The sequence below is a fragment of the Lottia gigantea genome (assembly GCF_000327385.1).
Source record: "Lottia gigantea unplaced genomic scaffold LOTGIsca_12, whole genome shotgun sequence".
Taxonomy (NCBI): domain Eukaryota; kingdom Metazoa; phylum Mollusca; class Gastropoda; family Lottiidae; genus Lottia; species Lottia gigantea.
The window spans coordinates 2812942-2838490 of NW_008707225.1; the positions used below are offsets into that span (position 1 = coordinate 2812942).

General features: G+C 30.8%; 2 protein-coding genes across 2 annotated transcripts; both read right to left on the reverse strand.

The window, feature by feature from the left end:
• Window positions 1-2726: 2726 nt before the first annotated feature.
• On the reverse strand, window positions 2727-2945 carry LOTGIDRAFT_89720 (hypothetical protein; the record flags this gene model as incomplete). Its single annotated transcript, XM_009048199.1, has 1 exon — window positions 2727-2945. A coding segment is annotated over one exon (219 nt), but the record flags the coding sequence as incomplete, so codon positions are not given.
• Window positions 2946-16864: 13919 nt separating this feature from the next.
• Window positions 16865-18409, reverse strand: LOTGIDRAFT_156934 (hypothetical protein; the record flags this gene model as incomplete). The annotated part of the gene is made up of 2 exons (XM_009048200.1): window positions 16865-16878; window positions 17917-18409. The coding sequence occupies 2 exons, from the start codon at window positions 18407-18409 to the stop codon at window positions 16865-16867; spliced, it is 507 nt and encodes a 168-aa protein (XP_009046448.1).
• Window positions 18410-25549: the final 7140 nt, after the last annotated feature.

Consider the following 25549-nt stretch of genomic DNA (forward strand, 5'->3'; position numbering starts at 1 on the left):
AGGTTAAAAAATTGCATAATACTAGTCTGTGTTATTTGTTTCAAAAGGGGGAAGTTGCACAAGATAAAGTTTAGAAAGAATGTATCTAAAAATCTATTTTAATAACAACAAGCCGCATTGTACTTTAACACCATTCAGCTTATTAGGTATATTAAATCAGTATCAAAAATAGTACCAAATCGACGATGCTTCAAAATCACATTCCAAGTTGAAGTTTTTGCTGACATTTTGGTAAAGTTGGGGCGTTTTAAAAATTTCGCAGTATAACATTAAAACAAAGAACATTGTATAAAATTATAACTAAAATATACATGTCATGTAATTGATAAATGCACTGACAACATTTCATCCTTTAGCATAAATTTAATCTTCTTCAAATCTAAATTCATGAAATGTTGTCAAAATATGTGTTCGGATTTAAAAAGTATGTTCTGACATAATAAAACAAAGCTCAAAGAACACCCCTTGGCCATTACTACTCTGTGTCAGCAGTAAGCACTGAAAAACACTGAAAAATGAGATTCGTTATGCTGGCATTTCGGATGAATGCATGGTTAACAAAACTAGTAGCGATGTTCATTTGTTCCTAAAATGTGGGCATACTTACCTCCTTAGCAATACGCTACATCTTAAATATTATCAATTGCAGTTAAGTGTAAAACTACAGTAGATTGTGTTTCATATACAACTGATTGCCTTTTGACTCTATGAAGTTCCAAAAGTTTCCGTTTGGGCGAAGTACGGGTTAGGTCGGCTTATATATTTTACGAATTTTTCTACCTTAAAATTTGTTGTTAATGACAACCCCTCATCTGCGACTTTACATGACACTTGAAGTTTTGATAAACGCCCATTTTGTTTACAATACATTGCACAGGGCCATTTCCGAAAACGAGAATTTATCGGACAGTAAAAAAACAACTCATTCCATAACAACACATTTATTATATTTTATCATTTTCTCTCGATAAATTAATATGAAATGACTTGACAAATGGATACTCGGGACAAATTGTAAAAGTGTTGGTAGAAGAGATCGACTATTATAAAAGACAAGATCTGTATAGTCTTTCATCAATTCGGGTTTATTTCTTATTCCAAAGAGTAATTAATAGTCAAACGGAATCAAGGAATATACGAACAAAGATATTCTGAAGTCATTAATCTTTTCGTGTGGCTTTAAAATTTATAACGTCATTAAATATCCGATAAAAAATTCCACAATTCAATTTGACTAAAATACTACAGGAAAACTGAAAACAAACTTGATATAATAATACAGAATTTGTGTTTAATACTAAGTTAGTAACTAGGAACCATGAGCACAAGTGCCATACATTACCACTTTACTTTTATAAAATAAAAAAGACATTTTGGTTTTACATTATTATTCACTTTGACAAATTACAAATGTCGAGCGCACCCGTTTTAGAAAACAGAATTTATGATCTGCATTTTATTCCATAAATAATTCTAAAATATATTTCTTGTGCCATGACACTTCACAATATGATTTACATTTGACTATTAATTCATCTATTTTGCCTATGTTTTTTTTACATGTATACATTAATTTGAAATTTAATTCATCAACTTAAATAAAGAAAGTATTTAACAATGCCCAACGTAGTTTCAGCCGAAATTCGTGAGGCATTTAATAAAAATCCTGCACTTTTAAGAATTTGGTCAATTTTGCAATTGCTACCAGAAATTTACAGTAAGCGTTTTCATACATACAAAAACCGGTTCAAAATACTGGATGATACAATTGCCATGTAGCACTAAACTTATATCATAACAAAACAAACAGTACAGACATAATACAACTCAGTTTATAACTTGAACAAAATACTCAGCACTTAAAATTCAAACAAAATGAAACAACAGTAATACTAATTGTGGGTTCGAATCCCACTCTTATCAGGACAAGATGTCTGGTTTTGAATTTATACTGAATGAAAATTTTATCACGGTTGAATTATGATCAAATGCAATAAAAACTGTGGTTGATTTGTAAAATATGGGTAATACTGCCTACAATGGATACTATATTCAATTTTCTCTATAAATGTACATATCAACTTATATTAACAGTGAAAACACATACTTGACAATACTTGAAGAACACATAGCATTCACTCATTATACTTTCATTCTTCCGTTCATTCATTCCACTACAGACTAGCACATCATTTCATCTCCTGATCAATCCTTTACTGGATGACGAATTAGAGTCAATCACAACATTCACAGCAAGTCTCTGAACGTTCTGTGAAAAAAAGAGTTGTCAACTGAACACTGAACTGACGGAACACTTGAACGACAGTCAAATTGTAAATAATGTTGAGAAGAAACTAAAATATTCACAAGATGTGTTCACTCCAAACCGTTTGTTGAAGCCTTGCATTTTTCATGAATCGGCGAACTCTTGTAATGGCGAGTTCCTGTCACCACGGGCAGGCCTGAGATAGAATTCGTCCCATTTGAAAACAAACTGAGAAAATAACTACATCACTTGAGCCTGAGATTTAATTTAAAACTATATCAATATGTTTATTTTTTCCACCCAATCACAGGCACACTTTGAAGTTTTGTGAGACTGAATGAGCGTTATTTGTTACCGGAAGTGAGCATCCTTGAGGAATTAATATGACTTAAACGTCCACTGCCGTACAATGTCTAATATGAGGTTCTGATTTAGGTTGAATTGTAGAGTCTTTACTATCATCATCGCCATGTCGGGCTTTCGTTCTTTCCGTTAACTTCTTTCGTTTCATGCGACGATTCTGAAACCACACTTTAACTTGTCTCTCGGATAACTGAAGTTTGCACGATATCTCCCAACGTTTTTGCCGAGTTATATATGAGCTGCTTAAAAATTCATTTTCCAAGACCATAGTTTGATAACGAGTATAGGGCTTCCTCTTTTTTCTGCCTTTTGTTTCTGAAAAGAGAAAAGTATAATTTAAAGTTAAAAGCAAAGATAGAAAGAAACATCTTATCAACATTCAATGTATTTTGATCCAGTGGCGCAAAAAATTTAATGTGGTAATAAAATATTTATATCATTATTGTATATGTTATGACGTGACTATGAAAAATACTACAATAAGACGACGCTTTAAAATTGACTATTTTTACCTTGATAGTAGAGAAAAACTGTTTGAGCGCATTATCACTAGAATGTTAACATATGATGTAGTTGATACCACCCAAGAGTTGATAACAATTTAACTATTACTACACTCAATAATCAATGATCTCAAACAATCTAAATCAATTTACCGCCGATTTCAGTGCAAAAAATACTCGCATAAAAGTGCAAAAGTAATGGCTTTACGAGTCAGAAGTTTTCACCTTTTTTCTGATTTTATTAGTACTTTGAATAAAAGTTTTTTTTTTCAGTTTTTTAAAAAAAACTATTTTTTCTATTTAAACAATCTCCGTTAAATATAAATATATGATGCAATGAATACAGTGCAAAATGGTTTCAACATTTGCTACGGAATACTGCAGGGTTCTTGCCAATTCCAAAATATTTAAGTAGTAGCATGTTATGCATCTTTTCATTTGGACTGGATGAAAACAATACAGCCTTTGAAGACATCATTTGCTGGACGAATGATGATATATTTGAATAAAGAAGTTAAGGTCAGAAAAGGTATTATTATGATTAATCACTTGTCTATATCATAAAACATCAAACGATTTCGCCGCTAGCTTTTAATCTACATTTAGGTCTACAATCTTAAGTCTTCAGGCAATGACATTTATAGATATTCAAATAGATGTGGATCAAATTTAGAAAAAAAATCATGTGTGCAATGTGTGTTAAGGAAGTTTTTAAATATTGTAATTGATATATGATTGATTAATTAACGTTTATCTGTTATTTTATTTTAGAACATGAAATTTTAATTTCTTGTTTATGGGCTATTACATTTTTAAAATGTACAACCTTTGAAATATGAAGTTGTATGAATAGAGTACTAGCAATCATGTAATGTATAAAGTGTATATATATTATTAATTGTTTGGTGTATATATTTTCTAAATAGTTAACCCAGCATGTAATTATATTGAAGTATTAATGAATACACGGTAATCCCTAATATTATAATTCAGTATCATGTATGGTTATTTATATTATACAATATTATAGCTAATGGGGATCACTGGGTACGTTTTATTACGCTCCTTTTAATGGCAAATATATCCGAATAAACCCAGAGTCTCGTTAATTTTCTTGCTTCGTTTCACACCTTTTAACTGATCAGTAACATCAAAGGAAACCGACATAATACCTGTATCTCGCCTTGACGGCATTTTATATTCAAATTCTGAATAAAGCCATAGAATAAACACTATATTGCCGTTTTCCCATTTTTCTCTACAAAAATTGATCGTCTTGTTTTCCATATGAGTGCATCAGTCGAGAAGACTAGAGGTCCCACAACGCCATCTGTTGATAGGCAAGCGCCAACAGCTTAATTTGTATTTTCGTTTCATGTTAAATTTTACGGGATAAAATCTGAATAAATGACCTAATAACCGGGGCTAATCAGCTTTAAACGACAGTTATCTTATGAGCCAATAGTCTAGAACAGGGTAGTCTTCCATCATCTTTATCGTTTATTAGTTTAAAGCGAGGCCAAGTCTCACCGGATACATATATTTAAAACAAAGACAATAAAGTTTTCTTTATGAACTCTGAAATTGCTATTTTGTCATAAAAATGCATTTGTTAATCCTTAAATCTTGCTAAAACAATCACCTCAGAGCGGAACTAAACACCATTTCCTTCCTCAAGGTGTGAATAAAAATTAATCATTTGATTGGATGAAATCATTGAATTCCGTGCTTACATCATTACACCATTACGTCTATCACAAAAATGAAGGATTGTGCGATTTTTATGTGGTATTTGAGAATATATTGGTATTTTATGAAGTAAAAAAACACCATCATTGTCACTTAATTCATTACATTTAATATCAATAACATTGTGACTTTAATGAATTTCCTTGTAAACACTTTAGCAGGTCATTCTGATTTAGTTTGCAATGGGAAATCGGAAGGTATTATGGAGAAATTTTAGGGAAATGGTAATGGACGCAATTATGTGCATGAGGGCCTTTTGATGTAGAAATATGCTAACAATTTCAAAGAATATGTAGGAATAATTCTACATTTTGGTAGATTTCGTTTTTTCAAGATTGTTATGGAACTCACACAAAAAAAAAATAGAAATTACATTAAACATAATCTTTATATCAACATAAAACAACTAAATATTTAGTTTGTGCAGAAGTGGTTTATAATTAATCTGTAAAGAATATAATTATTTGAAAGTTTGTGCAGGCTATAATTTTCAGATACAAGATTGTTATGAAAGACAAGAAAAGGTCAAATATTATAATCAACAAAAACTTAACAAACTAAGCTTCAAAATTAACATTAAAACAATGTTGATTTGAAAATAACATTATAGATGAATATTATGTTCGTTTATAATAATCAGATACATATTAGAAAGATGAAAATTCATATTCTGTATCTAATGAAGATCTGGGGTAACTTGTGAGGTCCAATATGCCGAAGATGAAAGAGCTTCATATATCATGAAAAACCATAACGTGAGTGGAGAAGACGTTAACATTTTGTTTCATAATGGCTCCGTTTCCCCTACGATCAAAGAAAGCCAGATAAGAAGAAGTCGTTTGTTTCATTCATGCATATAGTTCTAGTATATTAGCAATAAGGCAGAGTCATATTTTTACTCTATCATCTTTACGAATGGTGACGTTATATACATTTGCACTCGTAATATTTCCTTTGAAGAAAATAACATTATATCAAAGTAATGATAAAAATAAGAATATTTCTTTGAGATTCGAAAATTTGTATTTTGAAGAAAATTCCTACTTTTTCTTGTTGTTTGTGCAACATACAATCTGAGACGAAGTCGTATATGGTTTGTTTTTTTTGGATTGATATCCAGTTTATGTTTTTTTTATGTATTCTAATCTTGATAGTTTTAATAATGATATCAAAATTAATTTTACTTTTATAATTTAATTATGATATGATAAAAAGTAATAAGTATGATTTAATTTACTAATAATGAGGTATCTAAGGAAATATAAAAGTCAGTACTAATTGATATTATTAATTATTTTTACTACTAACAACTTCTCGTAAATCTCTTCAATTCTCTCTCGCATTGCTTCTTGTTTATTTAATTTACCTTGAAATCACCAAATCTATTTGGATAAATGTTATTAGGTCTTTCAAGGAGCTTTACTGAAATGGACAATAAATTTTGTATGGAGACTGTCTTGACAACCCTGTCGGCAATTAGTGAAATAACGTACAACAGATTATAAACAAATTACATGTCTCGAATTGTAGAGAAAATTAAAACTCTTTTGATGTAAAGCCATTGAAATGATTTCTATCTGTAGCTAATATCGCCAATCTCATTTCCTTAACATATCACTTCTCGGCTTTTTTCTAACTACTTCACAGAGAGAATATAATATTTAATACAATTTGCAGTGAGAAATATTCAATAAATCTTATTTTGTCTGAGATTTGTCCCAAGGTTTAATCTAGATTGAACTCATTTTGAAATATTGACAAAAAGGATTTATGTTGGAAGTTTAAGATTTATAAATGGGTTAATTTTTAAGATCAGTTTTTATGACCGATTTAAAAGAAGGCTATAGCTGACAATCATCTGTTAAGCGATATGAAGAAAGTTTTGGTGTTCCAGGAGATCTTGTTGAGCAGAGCTCCATTGCATTTACTTTAATGACCGATTACGATTAGGCAAAAACAATTTTTGTGGAATTTGATGGCATTTCACTGATGACAGAACTAATTCTTAAAAACTTTGAGAAATGAACATGGCTTGATTTCAAAGGCTATTATTTAATAAGTAAAGATCACGGTCTTAACTTGTAACAAAACATGTTTAACGATAAAAAATCGGCATTCATCATGAATTATCGACCTGAGTTATCAACCATTCTACTGATTATACCTTTAATCTGACTTAGTCTTATATATAATTTATATCTTGTAAAATACCTGGTGAAAACAGCACTCTTTTTATTATTTTCTATTCAGATTAACGTGTTTCTTTCTGCATGCAATCAGGCGAAACGATTCCTTTTCAAATTTGACTTTCGAAATTAATTCCTGGCGGAAAAGTGTTCAATCGATGCGAAAATTATGAATACTTGTATTTTTTATATTGTTAACGAACACGTTGATGTCTGTAAATGCTTTTTGTACAATTTGAAAGGAAGAATCTTTTCAATGCCAGGCTGCTAAAAGCGGTTTAATTTAAATAACATTATTTAAGTTTTGATGTAAAAATATCGAAACAACAGATATATCGATTGTAGCTAAATATACCTGAAATTGTATTCACACATTTTCGCTTGTAATCAATGTCTATGATTTTCTCAATGTGTTTTAAATTGAAGACAAATTTTGACTCAGAATATCATAATGGCAAATTATTTTGTATGAGTGCTATATCGACTGGGGATTTTCATAATCGATAACTAGGTCGATAGTCCCCCAAACATGTAGTTTTGGGAATTGGCAAATTTTCACAGACAAGAGTAACGTCAGAAAACGTCTAATAATGTAAATCATCTTGAACGCTCAGACCTATTAAATGAAATATTATCTTCGGCATATAGTTGAAATTGTCTGCTTTGTACTGAAGTTTATTTTCAGAGTTACTGGATGGGTAAGTAAAGAGTCAATAGCTTTAACCATATCATATGTTTAGGTCTATCTTGTGATAAACTCACTCAATTTACACTTTTGAAAGAAGAGATAAGCACATTATAAGGTGAAAGAAGATGTGTCGTGTGTGGCCCTGTAACACATTTAATGTCATCTATTTAATAGATTGAACTGTTGTATTGTTCAACATCTATTCAAAATGTTGTTTGTTGATTTTACTGATACATACAAAATTGCCCCTTTCTATTGTCCTACATCTTTACAAATATTTTAATGGAATCTAAAAGCGAGTCTAATTGAGGATAGTTGGCCTAGTTCTCTATATTTATATTATTTCCAGTGATTTAATCAATGGCCGCCAGAAAGTCTCGTGACAAACCATAATCGATATAATGTTAATCTATAATATTTTTTATTCGGATATTAATTGACTGCTCAGCATAAAACTTCAAAGTGATGGTCAACTTTCGTGTTGGTCTGTGGTTGCTTTCATCTTGAACCAAATCAAATGATATTATTGGCCAGGTTCATTTAACACACAAGTTCCAATTGAGAACAAATAAGTTGAGTAACGAAGCATGTTAAGGAAACCAATAGTGGGTTTTAAGCATGGATTAGCGCCCTAGAATTTGACAAATGGGACCCTTGACCATCCATATACCTTTAGTAAGTTATTATTAGAAATTTTCCACCTGAATGATATTTTGTTAGTGAGCTATAAATGTTGATAGCGGTCAGTTTCTTTCACCAATCATAGTGAGTTATTTTTAAAAATGTGTTATTATTTGGATAGGTCGTCCTCAATTCAGATACCAGTATTAAGATTACTGCGAGCAAACAAATTCATAAGTACGGTGAGGCAAGTTCGAGCCTGTATAAATGAAAGAAAGAATTAGGAAGAATAATTAATTCAATAAATCAAGATTATAGATTTCTTACACAATCACTGTGTTTTCATCGAATCATTTGAAGCAAGACATTTTAAGACTCGGTTATCAGGCATTTCCTTTAATTTTTGACCGACCCTGATAATAGTGTCTAGAACAAGGAATGGTATTCTCATCATAATGGTTTGAATGTCGGGTACTTGGAGAATTTATACACAAAAATTCCTTAGAAAAATATTATTAGCTTTTTGGTGTGTGTTCTAAACGAATGCCCGTTAATTGTTGAATTGTTTTGGTTACAGATAGAGAGTAAGATAGGGCGCTAATAAAAGACAACATAAATAGAAAGGTGTTTAATGTTGACTCTTTTGTAAGAAAATCTGAGAGTCAAGTTAAAAAACGGTAGTGTGATATGATGAGATCTTCTGAAAATCATACAGTTTTTGCGGTAACTTCACGTTCATTTTAGGGTTATGTTGACATAATAGCATATCTTTTTATCAATAAATTCAACATTTTATCAAGTTGCATAAAACATGCGTAGATAATGCTATTTTCTGTGAAACAATATTTGTTCACACGGTAACGTTGTTTTGGTTTCTAAGAAAATTTAACTTTTCTCCATTAGATTTTATTGTCTAATTTTCAGTGTCTAATTAACAGAGCCAATCTGTGTCTGAATCTCAAACTAAATATTAGTTCATACAACCAATACCTGGTAACAAATTTATTACAGCAAAAACTAGCATGGGAAACTTTATTCTTTGCATGAAAATGCCAAAAAGAAAAGTTTTCCAAAAATTTTTCAAACATTATTTTCAAGACGTAAACGTTTTTTTTTTTTTCATTTTGAAAGAAAATTCAAGTTTTTGTCAAGAATAAGAAAAAAGTCTGTTTTGATTAGAAAAGAAAAAAAAACCTGCTTTTAATTTGTCAAAGTTTGATTTGAACCAAGATACATATACAATGTAATATCTGTGATAAGAATCAATGTAAATAGTTAATATGGCTTGTGGTCCGTTAACAATGTATTCTTTCGTGATGTAATAAGTTTATCATCCCCTATCATTTCACACCTTTTATTCATAATAATTAAATAAACATAAAGTCATCATCGATAAACGGGTTTAATCACATAATTGCATAATTCATTCATATCCCGTGATATTGTTTGTTAGTGGTTTTGAACTATTAGCCTTATTCGAGTCAAAGATGAACTGGGTTTATTGAATACCACTTTTGCCACTTAAATACATTTATTTTGCTATGAAATTGTGTTTCCTTTTCAATTATTTGAAATATTCAAACTAACAAAAAAAACCCTATGCAGTAGATATTAAAATCAATCAAATAAGAGTCATATATCATCAAGCTGTACTTGTTTTAAAATGCAAGTAATGACATGACCTATTCAATATTTGATGAAGCTTGTCATGTACTATCTCTAGAGATTACTAGATATTGTAATAATCCCAGGTAATCTTTTAATATTAATGATATCATGAATATAATTCAAGTAGAAGTGACTTAGGAGTCTTAGATTCAAGGAACTTGTCATTAGACCATATAAGTAGGCTAAAATTTCGAATGGACCAATAAGTCGAAGCAGAAACGGAGTCGCCGACTTCACTTCACCAATCAGTCGATAAAGTACTTATTTTTTTTGATAACCAACTTACACCAAATAATAATATCCCATATTTGAAAAAACAATCTTTGAAAGTATGAACAGTAATTTTGGAAGCACCAGGTCACAAGAAGAGAAACGGAAGAAGAGAAATTCAAGGACATGAAGGACATTATATATCTAAATATACCATCTGTGACCTATCACTCACTGTTAGAAATTTAAATATTTTGTTATTATGAGGATTATTGATTTGAATGGTAATTTATACCTGGCGTGTTGCATTCTACATGCTTAGTAAATAAGTAATAAGACAGGTAGCAAAACTATTAATGAATTACAATAAGTTCACATGCCACAGTTCCATTCAACTTTGGGTCATAAAATAAACCAAGGTTTATTCAATATTTTTTACTATACAATGTAACACGGAAATATCAGCTTCTACCGTTTCTTTTGATTTAACTGGAAGGTCAAATCATGGGCCTTAACTCTAAACAACATAAACGACATTCTTAAAGTTAACATTCAACTTTTTATTTTCAATAAATCAACATTTAACTTATAATATCTTTCGGAAACTGATACCCTTAAATTCATTCTAGGTATGTACGAGTTTGAAGAAAGGTGACCATATAGAATGTCGTGAAATGAACATCTGTTTTGACATAGAGACTATCGGGTATGTTGTATACAATTGTATCGCATGCTTGTTGGTTGTATATAAAGCGTACACTAAAGGACATAAATAAGTGTAAGTTACACGTCATAAAGAGAAATTTAACGTATTTACAATATGCAATGTGCAGTATGCATTCCATTATCAAGGTTCTGGAATAATCGTCCTCTCATTTGATACTTCATTCCTTAAGGCAGGTAAATGATGACATCTTTAGAACGGAAAATACATGAAAGCAATTTGAAATAATTTACACTAGAAATTAAGCTATTAAATAATAGTTGAGGAAAATGTCTTCTGCAAAAGCCTCCAGTCTACCAACCTTGGACTGCTATCTGTCAGACGATTATGCGAGGTAGGTCTCAATCTTGAGTGAGCAAAATTCGCTTTAGAATGACTACCTTTATTTCCCTCTTACCCATTTATGTTTACATTTCTTAAGCAAACTGTCAATGACATCAGACCAACGCGATATCTAGATTCTGATATTAACGTTAACCTCCATGTATGATAAATTATTGGAATTGCTGATTAATCAAAGCAGTAGAAGACGACGGAGCGAATAGCCATCATTATTCAACTATGACTTGAGGGACCAAAAAAAGTTCGATGTTTAAACTGAAGTCAATCAAATCTAAATGATTCATTGACACTAATTCCCTCCAGGCTTTCACTTTGCTCTCTGTAAAAACCACAAAATGTAAATGATTTCTAAATAAAGAATGTATTACAACCTTGGAAGTTGAAAATAACTACCAAAATGTTGAATTGTCATTTGTCAAGCGGAAAGGTATCGGGTCCAAAACTAAGAAACTAGAAAATAAGGAATGCACACATTTTAAATCTTTTTTGAGGATCTGACGCATATTTTTTCAAAAAGAAATCTTTTTAGAATTACATGCCATTTTCTCATGTAATAAATCATATGAGTCAATTGAAAATTTGGATGTATATGGGTTGAATTGGTATAGCTACAGACCACTCCATTCAAAACATCATTTCACTTGACATGTCAATCACATAGAGAAATTGAAGGTTTTATTTAAGAATAATAGTGTATGGTTACATCATATTATTCGCTCTACAAATCTTTTTCTCCAAGCTTCTTAGAACTTAGTTTCTATTGGCGTTTCCTCTCTATCTAAAATATAATAGCATGCTGAATCGATTAGTATAGCGATTCTAAATCAAGTTATAATAAGAATAGGTGTTTGATATCATATACAGCTTTATTCACTTATAAATGATTTTTGGTGGGTTAACCAAGCTTTATATAAACAGAATTATAAGTTTGTCAAGATGGTGAATAGTAAATCAATGTAGTAGAAACATTCTACCATTGTGTGGTGTTAGTTTAATACATTAATCATGTTGACGAAGAATCAATGTGACGACTCAACTATGCTGTTTTGCGGACAAAAACAAGATGTTCCCTTACTATATAATTATAGAGTCATATTTTAACAAAATACTTGACAATCTCTACACGTAGCTGAAAGAAAGGGGTAACTTGGTACACTTCAGCCCCGGATCTACCGAAGATCACCTCTGAATATTAACCACAATAGGCTTTCAACTTTTCTTTTTCTAAGTTTTCTGAGCATTTATATGTACTTTTATCATTTTGATTCCAATATGATCATATGATTCAGTTCAAATTCTAGAAATTCGGATTACAGGTCACACAAGAAAGTTTTCATAAACCATTAAAGTGAAATCGGAAGTATAGTGATTATAAATAAATCCATTATGTTGGAATGAAATGTCAAACACCAATTTACTGATGTTCCTCTCAATGTTAACCATCATTCTACTGACATTAAATTTAAATGTTAGGCACCATTCTACTGATGTTACTATCAAGTGTTGATCGTCATTCTACTGATGTTAGAACCAAATGTTAATCACCATTTTACTGATATTAGAATCAAATGTTATTCACCTTTCTATCAATTTTACAATCAAATGTAAACCACCAGTCCTCTGATGTTAAAATCAAATTTTAGCTACCATTCTATTAAAGTAACAAAGATAAGTTAGCAACTATTCCACTGATGTTAGAATCAAATGTTCATCACCGATCCAATGACCAAATGTAAGCCAATATTATGCTAATATTATGATTAGTTAAATGATATACCTGGCGATACGATACAAGAAGTTGATGAATAACTACAAGCAACACTGACTGTCAAATACTAACTAACGGTTATTACTGATAAGATTTCGTTAAGATGCTGTTCTTCCTTCAGAACTGAGTTTGAAAAGTAACATCGGTTTCTCTTAAATGCTCATTGTGTTTCAAGCGAGTGTAAACATTGTATTTTAGTGTTAGTATGATGTGCCAACATGATATTTAGCATGTTAGCTATTTTTTGATCACGTGATTAGTGGATTATAAACATGTTCTTTCTTGTTCTTCAAATGAAATATAGTATACTTCACATAAGTACGACGTGTTCAGATACCAAGTCAGTTTGAATATTCTACAACTTTGAACTCTGGTAGCCCCAACGTGTTCCCATGTGAAGCATATCCGATATACCAAAGTGTTTCTGTTTAATTCGCTAACATCATCCCGAAGAACGACAACTCTTGTCGACTTAGTTGTACAAAGCAAAACATCATGCCATCTACTTTTACGATGAATAAACTGATCAAACATTTTATTCAGAAATGTAACTATCAACAAGGACAACGATTGGGTGCCGTGGGTTCGAATCTTCTTTAAGTTAAGAAAAATCGTATGTCTTAGCCAGTACTTCCGAGAGACAGCCCAGTGTCGACTTTCATCCCTAAAACCAATATTGTGCAGGTTACGCTTCTACGATGAAAGCCTAGTATAATATCAATAAAAATTGTACGTGACAGACTCACAGACGTTAACATCTGAAACTGGTGTGAATCATATAAATCGTTGTGCCATTGTAAATTGGGAGAATGTTGATTTGTAATGCTAGTTAGAAGATGGTAGTTTGAATCAGAGACTAATGATCTACAATATCCTAATCTGATTTCACATATCGACAAAATTCTAAAATGGTTCATTGGTATTTCTTTGATCTTAGTGAATCTATTACTTAATATGTCTTAGAGAGTTAATCATCTCGACACATAGATTACAGAAATTGGATTTTTCCTTGTGCCTTTTTACATTTTTTATCAAAAGAAAAGTGATGATGAATATACCATTCGTGGATAAAGAGACGCCGTTACTGAATATCTGCACGTTTGTCTTTGAGTTTTTCTTAACTGTTTAAAATAGTTTTGAAGATACAAATTTAAGATTTGAAAATCAACACAGCTTTTATCTGTTACATCCAAACGGACTTGGCGACCTTTTAACCCCCCTTCCTTATACTTCGCATAGTTCAGATTGAACATACAAGAAAATCTCGTAAGATTTCGTGGGGTTACACAAGTGTAATTTTATAGTGAAGCATTTCGTTTCTTATGACAGAAAACAAATCATTTTAATGTGGAAATTTAAACTATCTGATTTCTATCGACAAAAGATAAGACTTTACCAAGTTGTTTTCTACTTCTTATAAAATACTCCACTCCTTTACTTGATGACTCCTGATTGTACGTTTGTTCTTAAATAAATTGTGCCAACACGTACCTTCATATTGATGTACGGTGAAAGATCAAAATGGCTGAAGAAATTCTGATTATATATTATGAAATAAACCATCTGACGTGACAAACCTAGGGCAATATTTTGAGTTCAACTGATCTGGCCAAAATCAGATTTACAATTTGAAACTTATCCATTTTAAAAAGGTACAAGAGTTGAAAAGAGTTTTTAGTATTTACTTTATCAAAATGACTGAAGAAATGCTGATTAGAAATATATTTTAATGAAAGGGAACATCTGACAAATTTAGAGAAATATTTTGAGTAGGTTCAACTGATTTTCCCTACATCATATTAACACTATATTCAGATATGAAACTATGTTCCACTTTTCCAAAGTAAAAGAGTTGAAAAGAGTGTACAGTGTTTCCTTTATCAAAATTGGTCTTTGTCTGTACAGAGTTAACAGCCATTACCAACACTTACAATAATATGATAATATTGCATATTATGTTGATTATTATTGTTAAAATACGGTTGAACTTTTATTTAACTTTATTTATTTAATGTACTTTTAAATTCATAAATGGTTGACAAGGCTCGAATATTACGACTAGCCAACACATAATTAGGGCCAAAGTGATTTGCTCTGTCTCTATATGAGACATTTTGACAAAATTACACTTTGACGAGTTATTGGTGTAAGATGAGGTCAGGAAGGTTAAATCCAATCAATTATAATGTAATTACTTATTCACCCAACTTAATTATACAACAGGTTATCATGATATAAATACAATTATAATATCACATTCAAACAATTTAGTTATAATAACAGTTAATAAACACTCAAAAAACAAAAGAAAAATAAATGATGAGTTATGAAAATTTATAATTCCAAATGTCACCAAATCGTTTTTGTCTGGCTACTATGTTAATTTTGCTTTGCGTTTTTAAAGTCAAGATCTGAAAGTTCGGCGAGTACAACAAGGTACAAGTACCTGTTTCCAAAAATTACCCCTTCCGGACTCTATATATGAGGCCTTTTTAACACATTGCCATACCAAAGAGCACGGCTGCAGTCATATATTTGATGATATTACAGAAAATCATAGATAAATCATTAAGAAACTATATAAAATAAACTCTCTTGGGTGCCTTCAGACAATTATTTGAATATTCTACTTCTTAATTTCTTTTGTCTGTATATAGACTAGTCTAGATCATCGTGGTCACCTACTTTTTAAGCTTGATCGACACTTAAGAAGAATTTTAAGATACAATTTAAAAAGAATTATTCAAACCTAAAACAATCTCTGTTTTGTTTCCAGCTGTTCTAAATTAAGAAACAAGGAACGCGGTGAATTTAAATCAAAGCTCTTAATGCATATTTTTTTTTTGGCATAAATATGTATTTACATAATAGTATTAGGGAACAGGCTTTCCGCCTACTGTATTCTCTTATGCATAAGGTCTTTTATTTTTGTATTAACAACATCCCAAATTCTTTACAAAAATCTTTTAACACCATCATGGATTTTATATCTCATTTGTATTACCTAACTTCAAAATAATTTAACAGTAGATTGTTTACAGAGTGGGCTTAGGCATCACCTTACTCTGATTCGCAAAATTTATGTTAATGAATTTTGTGCTGGCATGACTTTATAGAAACGTTAATTCACCTTGTTAATCTTTGGCAACGCAATTTTAAAAAGATAATTAGGGTAAATCAGTCAAACTAGACCAATATAGTAAAATGTAAATGGATCTGTTTTACTCTTCAGACTATTAAAGTAATTGGACTGTTTGTAAATTGAATCATAATAATAGTAAAATGCTAGTTGTAAAATACAGAAAAAATTGATCTCCACAAAGTGAATTGAATGATGATTTATGAGTTTAGTGGTAAATTTTATGATTATTTTATTTTGATATGTTATTATAAATCATGCAGTTATCTATAAATTTTACATAATATTTTAATACTGATTCGAGCAAGATAAATAAATTTTATTACTTCTTAACAAGCGAAAAGATTTGACTTTCAACAAAAAATCGTGCATAAAGTTTAAATCTAATAAAACGGTTTTCGGTTTTATGCTTTTTATCATATCTATTAAGGCTTTTCACTGGTGTTTTTTGTTTATTTATTTTTTTTTCCTTGTTCAAAAAGATGACGAACAAAGAAAAACGTGGCTTTACAAAGAGAATTTTGCATGGATTTAAGATGACATATTAGTGAGAAGGTGATGTAATCAGTGGCAGAAATGAGAGAAAATGAGAATTTCTTTTTTCTAAGTTATGAACAATTAGATCAACAGCATTATTCTAATCATTATTAACTGGAAACGGAAGAAAGTTGGTGTTAATAAGTTCTCAACTCTATCTTCGCCAAACGATCTACTGTCTTTGTTAGTTTTCTATTAGCATTGTCCACAATACTCATAAATACAATCATCTTTCTCTTTTGCATATGTAATCATCTTACTTTCAATAAGTGAACACGAGAGTTTCATGAGATCGTACCCTCAATGGTGAGGACTATTTACGCTGAGACGAGTACCACCAACTATTTATGAGCATTGAGAGACAATCTCTTGTTCCTTAAAGACCTTGGTTAGAAGATCTAATTAACGCTAGTCACAGACTGACAGAACTTCATCAAGTCCATTTTGACAAAGTTGGTAACATAAATCAATGAGTGGCTTTAAGCCTCTCTTGATCATTGCTCGTGTAATTGGAAACGCCAAATTAATTTTTTATAATGAATATCCCATCGATCAGTTAAACTACATTTAAATAATATAGAACTCAAAAACACAATTAACCGTCCAGATTACAGCATTAATTGTTCTGATTTTAGGTTAATTTTGATTCATGAAATTTGAGCTCTTATTTTCTTTCTTTTTCTACTCTGTTGTAACATTTTACAATGTTATGCATCCAAATATTTTCAAACTTACTGGAATGTCGTATTGAACTACATGAACCTTCGTATCCATGTAAGATATAATATTATTAGATTGTATCTTCGTAGTGGACATTAATTGACCGGAAATTATCTACGGTAAACATAAAAGAGATGGTGTACTTGATATGATGTAATTTGTTAATCCACAGCACAATTTGAAATAATATACTAATGGTTAACTAAAAGGGCCAAAGAGATTAATGAGTACAGGTATCAATATAATATTTTACGAATGAAACACAGAAATATAAGTGTTTTAACACTGTCTCTCAATTGCTTAATTTTGTATTTATTAAATTTCCTTTTTACATAGATTAAATTTCTATTTTCTTGTGGAAGTGAAACACAAATACTGACGCAATGTGATTTTTTTTTGGCACTTGCAAAAATGAAAGATAACATATCTTACCTGGCACAGAACTGTCTGATTGACTACTGGAACAATTCATATCTCTACCGGGTAAAGGTGCCAAACCAGGTCCCACATCAGGATAAAAACCACCATTTGTGTAAGATGCTGCATGGCTTGGATTATACATATCGCCATATAAACCCGGATAGTTTCTCATTGGCATACTATTTAAGGTCCCTAATTGTGAGATCTGCATTTGGCGACAGTTATTGAAATAATCACCAGCCCCGGGAAAGGCTGAATTGTATGCGGATTTGCCATTCACTGGGAACGATGCCCCTAGAGGGAGATTTGAATAGGAAGACATGGCACAAGAATTGTGGGCCATAAGTGATGCTTCGTTGGTATAACTTCCCCAACTGCTCTGTGCTGCTGTGGATAAACCTGATCTTGTGACAGTATCTTGAGCTCCTGGTGATGATGCACTAGTTGGTAAGGTTGGGTAAAACGATAGGCTTGGATGAGCCAGAATGTTATTCGCCGTTTCCATGGTAGATGATCATACCACCTGAAAAATATATCATAGAATCATGATTATCTTTGCATGATCTAGTTATCGATTTATGGTTTTGCGCAGCTCAGATCTGTTCATTCTAAGATAATAAATAATTAGATCCTTGCTAAGATCAAAATATTTAAAAGCAGTAATTCATCGTCTGTTATATCACAAAAGAACCAAATTCAACACCTTCCAAAATGGTTATAACAGTAAAGGGAGATGATTCAACGATTACTGAAGTTATCTCTTAAACTTGGTAAAGTTACAGTGCATCCAGTCTGATATTGAGCCAATGTTATTGATACAATCTAATCTTTTAAAGCAACACCCTCCCATCATTCTTATATGATTATAAACATCAACAAGAGAATTAAACAGCTTATTCAAGTTTAAAATTCTTGATATCACAGACTACTATGCATTCATATAATACAGTACAGTTTGCGGCTAGTTTGTAACCAGACTGACTTAAACATAACAAAGCATGGCAAATGTGTTTAGACGAGGCAAGCCGGGTATAAAAAATAGTAGGAAAATGCCTTCAACATTGATTGGAATAACTGTCAGAAATATGATAAATGATACTGATATTTTCTGATAAAATATTATTGTATTAGGTATGCTAATTGAGTCGACATTAGTCTCAAAGTTACAATACATTGTACGACTACACATGATCTAACTGTCACTACGATTTAGCTCTACTGATCGACTTGTTTCTGTCTTTTACAATAGCTTCCTGATTTACATTCATTGAGTCAAATTTGCCAGTCGGCTTATTTGAAGAGAGATTCTGTGTTCGAATGGCTACACAAATCAATAAAAAATTCTTCTTGTCTTTGATGCACTGATAGAAATCGTTGTTTTATGAAGTTTGGCCTCTAACGTCGGTTACCCATATGGAGTGTCATCTTCTAACTGTCAGGGGAGTCATCGAGTCAAGAGTCATACGAATTGGGCTAGGAAATTGTCGATTATATCGCTGCACCTGTCAACGAATACAATATTTTGTAGAGGATGTTTAAGAAACATTTGTGCATCAAAATGCTACAAAATCTCACTTTAGAGGCCTGTGAAGTTGGTTCTGATGCGTTGTCCATAGAATTCTAGTGAATTGGTCATCAACATCTAGAGAATATGACAAAAATACAATTAAATGTTTTTATTATTTGTTTGCCTGATAACAGATCGTTAGAGATCTTCTTTTAAAAGTAGGTCAAGCATTTATGAAATTTATTTTGAAAATAATATCTAGGCGAGTTTAGCTCATTCACTTTTTTCTTTGCTCTTTAAAATTCAATTTCTTGTTTTGAAGTTTTTCGGAACATCGTTTTATGAATTATTTTCACATAAACAATAAAATGACAATTATTTGCCTCAGAAACTGTCATTTCTGTCATTGAAGCTTCGGTTAACAAAACACATATTTCATAATTTGAGACAATCTTGTCTTATTAAATATTCAAATGCCTGCAAGCAATGTCGAGATATGCAAATGTTAAACCCTGCATTCATTGTTTCAGTTGTGTACACTTTAATTTCTACTATACAATACAGGTGTTACACACCATTAAATCAAAATTTAAGACAAAGCCTATCAATATAAAAATAAGAATGCAATATTCATCACTTAATCTAAAAAATATACCACCTGAAAATAAATATACTACAAAAAGATCTTACACAGTCCTATGGATCAAAAATTTATTTTTTAATTTTAGGAATTAAAATTAGAAATATTAAAGGAAATATGGTATTAGTCAGAGTTTTAAACAGCTAAATATGTAAATAACATTTATTAAAAAACTTGTCATTAAAGTTTATTCATAAAATTTTTCAGGAAATTTATATATCAATTTTGCTTAATGAATTGGAAATTTATTTTTATTATTTTAATATAGATTTTTAAAAAAATGCAAATTAATTCATGTGAAAATTAAAAAAATTGTCATAAAATCTATACATGATCATAAATAGTATGTTTTGTAAGTATATGAAATAACTATAAAATATCCATAAATAATAAGATTAATGTATATATAACACCTTTTAACAGAAGTTGGTCTATAACTCATACTTTATGAGAATCTATACCTCATAAACACAAACTGATTTTTTCTTTCAATTATTACTTTAGTTCAAATTAGGATTCCCTATCAGGGTAAGAAGAAAAAGAGGTCAAGCCTGAAAATATGATGTTTCACGTCCAATGTTCATGACATGCCCGGTGGTTACTGCACCATCGTTTACAAAACGAATATTGTTCAGGTTTCAATGTGGTTTGTCTATGCCAAAATACCTGTGTTACAGAATTCAGCCATGCAAACAAGGTAAGTTATGTCTATAAAAGATGTAAGTGATAAGATGCTATGTTTATGCTAGAATAGAAAGACATTTAGAAGGTTATAACATTTAATTTACACTATGAAAACTTACTGTAACGCTGTCCCTCATAACAAACCGCACATTGCTATTAATTACTTCAAGCACATTAAAACAAATTTATAATTCACTTTATAGTTTTCTTACTACCGATCACAAAGTATAGTCCGAGTTATCTTGTTCGGGTTTCAAATCCAACGTTCATAAAAACGGATACGTTGCTCCCCAATGTTTCCCGCTGTTCCATGTGATGACATTCTCCCCGGGTTTAATATCCCTAACAGTGATATCTATGTACCATAATCCATAAAGGTTACAAGTCTATCCGCCCCTAACTGTAGTCATATAATCATACACAGTATATACAGACCGATACAAGCCGCGTTCTCCATTACCCTAGTATTAAATCACGTGATTGATAACATCCAATCATATTGACGTTTACATGATCTATAATATTCTCCGATCTCGACTGACAACGACTATTTTATGGGACTCAAATTGTATCTTCTTTACTTGATACTCATTCTATGTATTTTGGGTTCGAGTCTTGGTTTAACAATGATAATTTCTATCTTGGAATGTTATATTGGATATGTTGACCATATACTTTTTACACAAATTTAGTAAACTCATTAATATTCATGTAACAGATCGACAGCTAGCCAATCATTTTTTTATTTTCATTGAATAATCAAATTTATTGACTTTTCTTTTTAAACTTTTTTTACAGGGCACAAGCAATTTTTTTTTTAAATTACAATGTTCCGCTTACAATAAGATCATTATGTAAATCATAACGGTATTTCACAATCTTTCTTGATAAAGGAAATTGAAATATCCTTTATCAAAGTTATTTTTCCAGAATAATAAAAAAATTCGTCAAAGTGTGCATTTTCCTTAAACATGATCTTCAAAACTATTGATTTGAGAAACCAGAACAATACATAATGTGATCGGATATTAGGGAAATTTCCTCCTCTAAAACAATACGGCATACACATTTATAGGAAAACTGAAATATTCTTCTAAATATTTCAATACAATATTGGGTGAAGGACATAAATTAGCGTAGGGGCGGAATTTTTTTCAATTTTGAAATCACAATTATTTTTTACAAAACCCAAAAAACTTGACTTTCGAAACTTAATAACTAATGCAAAAATATAATTGAACAGGCATAAAGGTTTTTAACTATTTATTTTGAAAATGTAGAAAATATCGAAGCTAAAGCTTTATTAAGCAATGTTGTTTTTGACATATTTTTCAATTTGAAAATAAATTCGTAAGTCGATAAGCCTTAACACAATGTTAATTTTGAGCATACTTTGCTCACAAATCCTCTAATAAAATTTTAAAATTATGAAAATAATAAATATGAACTTTAACCTGGTGTATTATGAAAATATAAATAAAACTATAAAATATAAGTAAACCGAAACTACGAATAAGGTAACGAAATAATATATAAACCATGAAACTCTCATAAATAACCAAACATGACTTGTAACCGCTAATATTTTAAGGTTTAGGTGGTTCGACCTATAGATATTTGGTTTGGAAAAGTATGATGTAAATAACGACGCAGTCCCGAGTTTCTGTCAATTAGCGAATAAAATAAGTGAACTGTTTACGCTGCTTTAGCATTATTGTGTTATTTTTACAAGCACTGTTCCTATTAATGTACTTATTATGCAAGAACGTTTACATGAAATCGTTAAATTTGTTAATATTATTAAATTTGAAGTTTCAATCGTTATCCAACAATTCTTATTTATTTTATTCAAGAAACATTCAATATAAATGCATCAATATGTTTTTGAATAAAAATGTTTCATCTTTATCAACAACATCCAACAAAATAACTCGAGGTAATTCTTAATTTTCAGCCCCAAATCACAATTTTCTACTTGGCATCCCGTGTGTCTAATCAAAAAAGATGAAAGGTATTGCCGACAGGTGAGATACAGTATAAACCTTGTGATTATCCAAGTGTTACGTAAATTATTATGCTATTGTATCAAATATGATGATAATATTTACTTGTACAGAATTACTGCATTTATATTCATATACATGATTGATACGGTGACTTAGAGCTCATCAAGCATGATACGGACTTCTTAAACTAGTTTTCTTTTAGATTTCGTTGACGTGGTTTAATTCAGAAAAGGCCATGCATCAGCAATAATATTTCTTATGTTTTCTTGTATATTGTAGCTCGATTTCATGTATATTCAAAGATTTGTTTTTCGGTGGGATGTGACCGAACCACTATATTGAAAGATTTTTTTTATATCTAATTGTACTGCTAGCAATGAAAGTGAATGTGATATTTTTTCAAACGTGGAGTGCAGAAATAAATTCATCACTCTAAATATAACCATTGGAAATTAGTAGAATTTTTAACACTCAATTCGAGCCCCCATAAAGCGAACATTTATTATAAGAGTGAATTCCACGATATGTAAGTAGTTTACAACGATACAAATTAAAAGTTTTCAATTTCAACTTTTAGAAAAATCTACAAAAGATTAAGAAGGAAATTGATCTTGAAATAAAACTGATGAAAGCCAGTTTTTCTCGTAAATAAAAATTATACCAGAAGTTAGACCGAGGAAAAGAAGTTATCTCCCTTTGAAAATCGCCATGTTCGATTGACGACCAACCGACAGAACAATGGGACTTGATTGAAAGGCTACACATCAAATAACAAGATATTTACAGCCAAAATATATCAAATTAGATTAGATTCCTGATTATCTCGAACTTTTCATTCTTGATTTCAGCTTGCTGAACAAGAAATCCCCATTTATAAGATGGCGGTCCTTTTAAACATTGCATCATCATCGACGTAAAACAAACTTTGTATGAAATTTAATCAGCATAACTGTCAAAAAATGTCGATATATCAAGCTCGAGATCATTATAAGCGTCAGTTTTCAATTCTTCTTAACATGGCAGCGTTTCCAATAGAGTTATTTAGATCGTATTAGGTATGCGAAGGAACATTGGTTTCGCGCGGCGAGTTCTTTGATCTTTTCTATATGTCTGTTGGAGAAAGTCGTTTATGTTTCATGGTAATTGAGAAAGGAGCGAGCAGATAGAGCATGTATTATTCGTCTTTTACTTCATAATGTAACCTCTACATAGAAAGAGAGACCATAACGTTTACAAAAGACTTTGGTAAATAAATAAATCCTCGATAAGGTTTAAAGTCGTGTATTTGAATAATAACTACGACACTTGCTTTGATATTTCCTCTTTTTAAACCTCTCTTATAGTATCGATTCATTATTTCTATTCATCTTAAACGAATATCAAAGATTTCCCTTTTCAATAGATAATTTTGTAGTTTATTTAATCTGAAGAATGTCGTCAAAGCCCTTGATACACCGACATTCAATTGGGACACCTCTAAGGTGAGTAAAATGCAATAGAAGTAGCGTAAAAAATGCACCGAGAATTCTGAGGTCCCGCAAAGATAGCTAATAAACACCTTGTAAAAATCCTCCGATTACAAATAAGGTAACATATTTGGATATATATAAGGTATCAAGTAAGGCGCTGTATAACGAGAAATATAAATTTCATTATTAAAATATACTTCTTGTTGTCGTTGCCTCTATGAAAAATTAGATATTCTTGAAGCTCAAGAGTATTTTCACAGTCTGAAAGCATTGCATTTTCCAGTTACAGATACTTCATAATGACATTTTTTCTAAGACATGCAATAACAAGTAATTGCATTAAGTGTTATTTTGTTTTCAAAGAATCAATTTGAACTTACCGTTTTGTGGTGTCATTGAAAACAGCATATCGTTATGACAAATAATTTGAAAACAATCAGTTTTACTATCATTGTTAAAATATTAGATTGTCATAGACTCTATCACCTGTCTTAGTTTTATTCCACAAGCCCCATGAAACAACATTAAAATCTCAAGAGCACGCCCCTCAACATTGGAAACAAGGAATGGAGCCAACAACAAAAGAAAAATATCCGTTCAAGATTCATAAAAAGGCAAGGAAAGGAGGTAAAAAAGAGACAATAAAACGATAAAACTGAAATATATTGTTCGAGGTTTATTGTTGTTCATATATTTTAGTCTGACTTTATTGTATATTCTTATAATTTTAATAAATGATTGAAAGAAATCCGCACGTGTGAGTTCTAATAACAAAACTATAAACTAATGAATTTGTTTCAAACTGATGAAGTCAACACGTGCTGGGGGAGTGTCTAGATTACAAAAAACCCTTTCACTATCAAATATCAGATTATGATCAATATCAATCATAAACCTTAAAAATATGAAATAAAAGTAGTATTTAATGTAAATTATATATTAATTAATCGAAGGCTCAAGGAGATTAGGAGCTACCAATCAGCAATCACGTGGTATTGAACCAAGGGAGCAAATAAGACAAAGTTGTCAAGTTTTATGATGGACATAAAAACCAGCAAAGATTTGTGGTCGTAGTTTTCATCCAAAGGTTAAATGATGACAACTTTTCATCATAAACAAGATTCTTTTATATGACAAATAATTGGAAATTATTTATCCAAACTAGAAAATGCATCCAATCGTGCATAATGATGTGCCCTTCAAGCCAACCAATTTCAGAAAGATTAAGAGACAATAAGACCATCAATTTCGAAAGATTTTAGTCTTTCTATGTAAATACAGCTATCAACCATTCATACATAAAAACAAATGTTATTCAACCTAAAAACAAGATCAACTG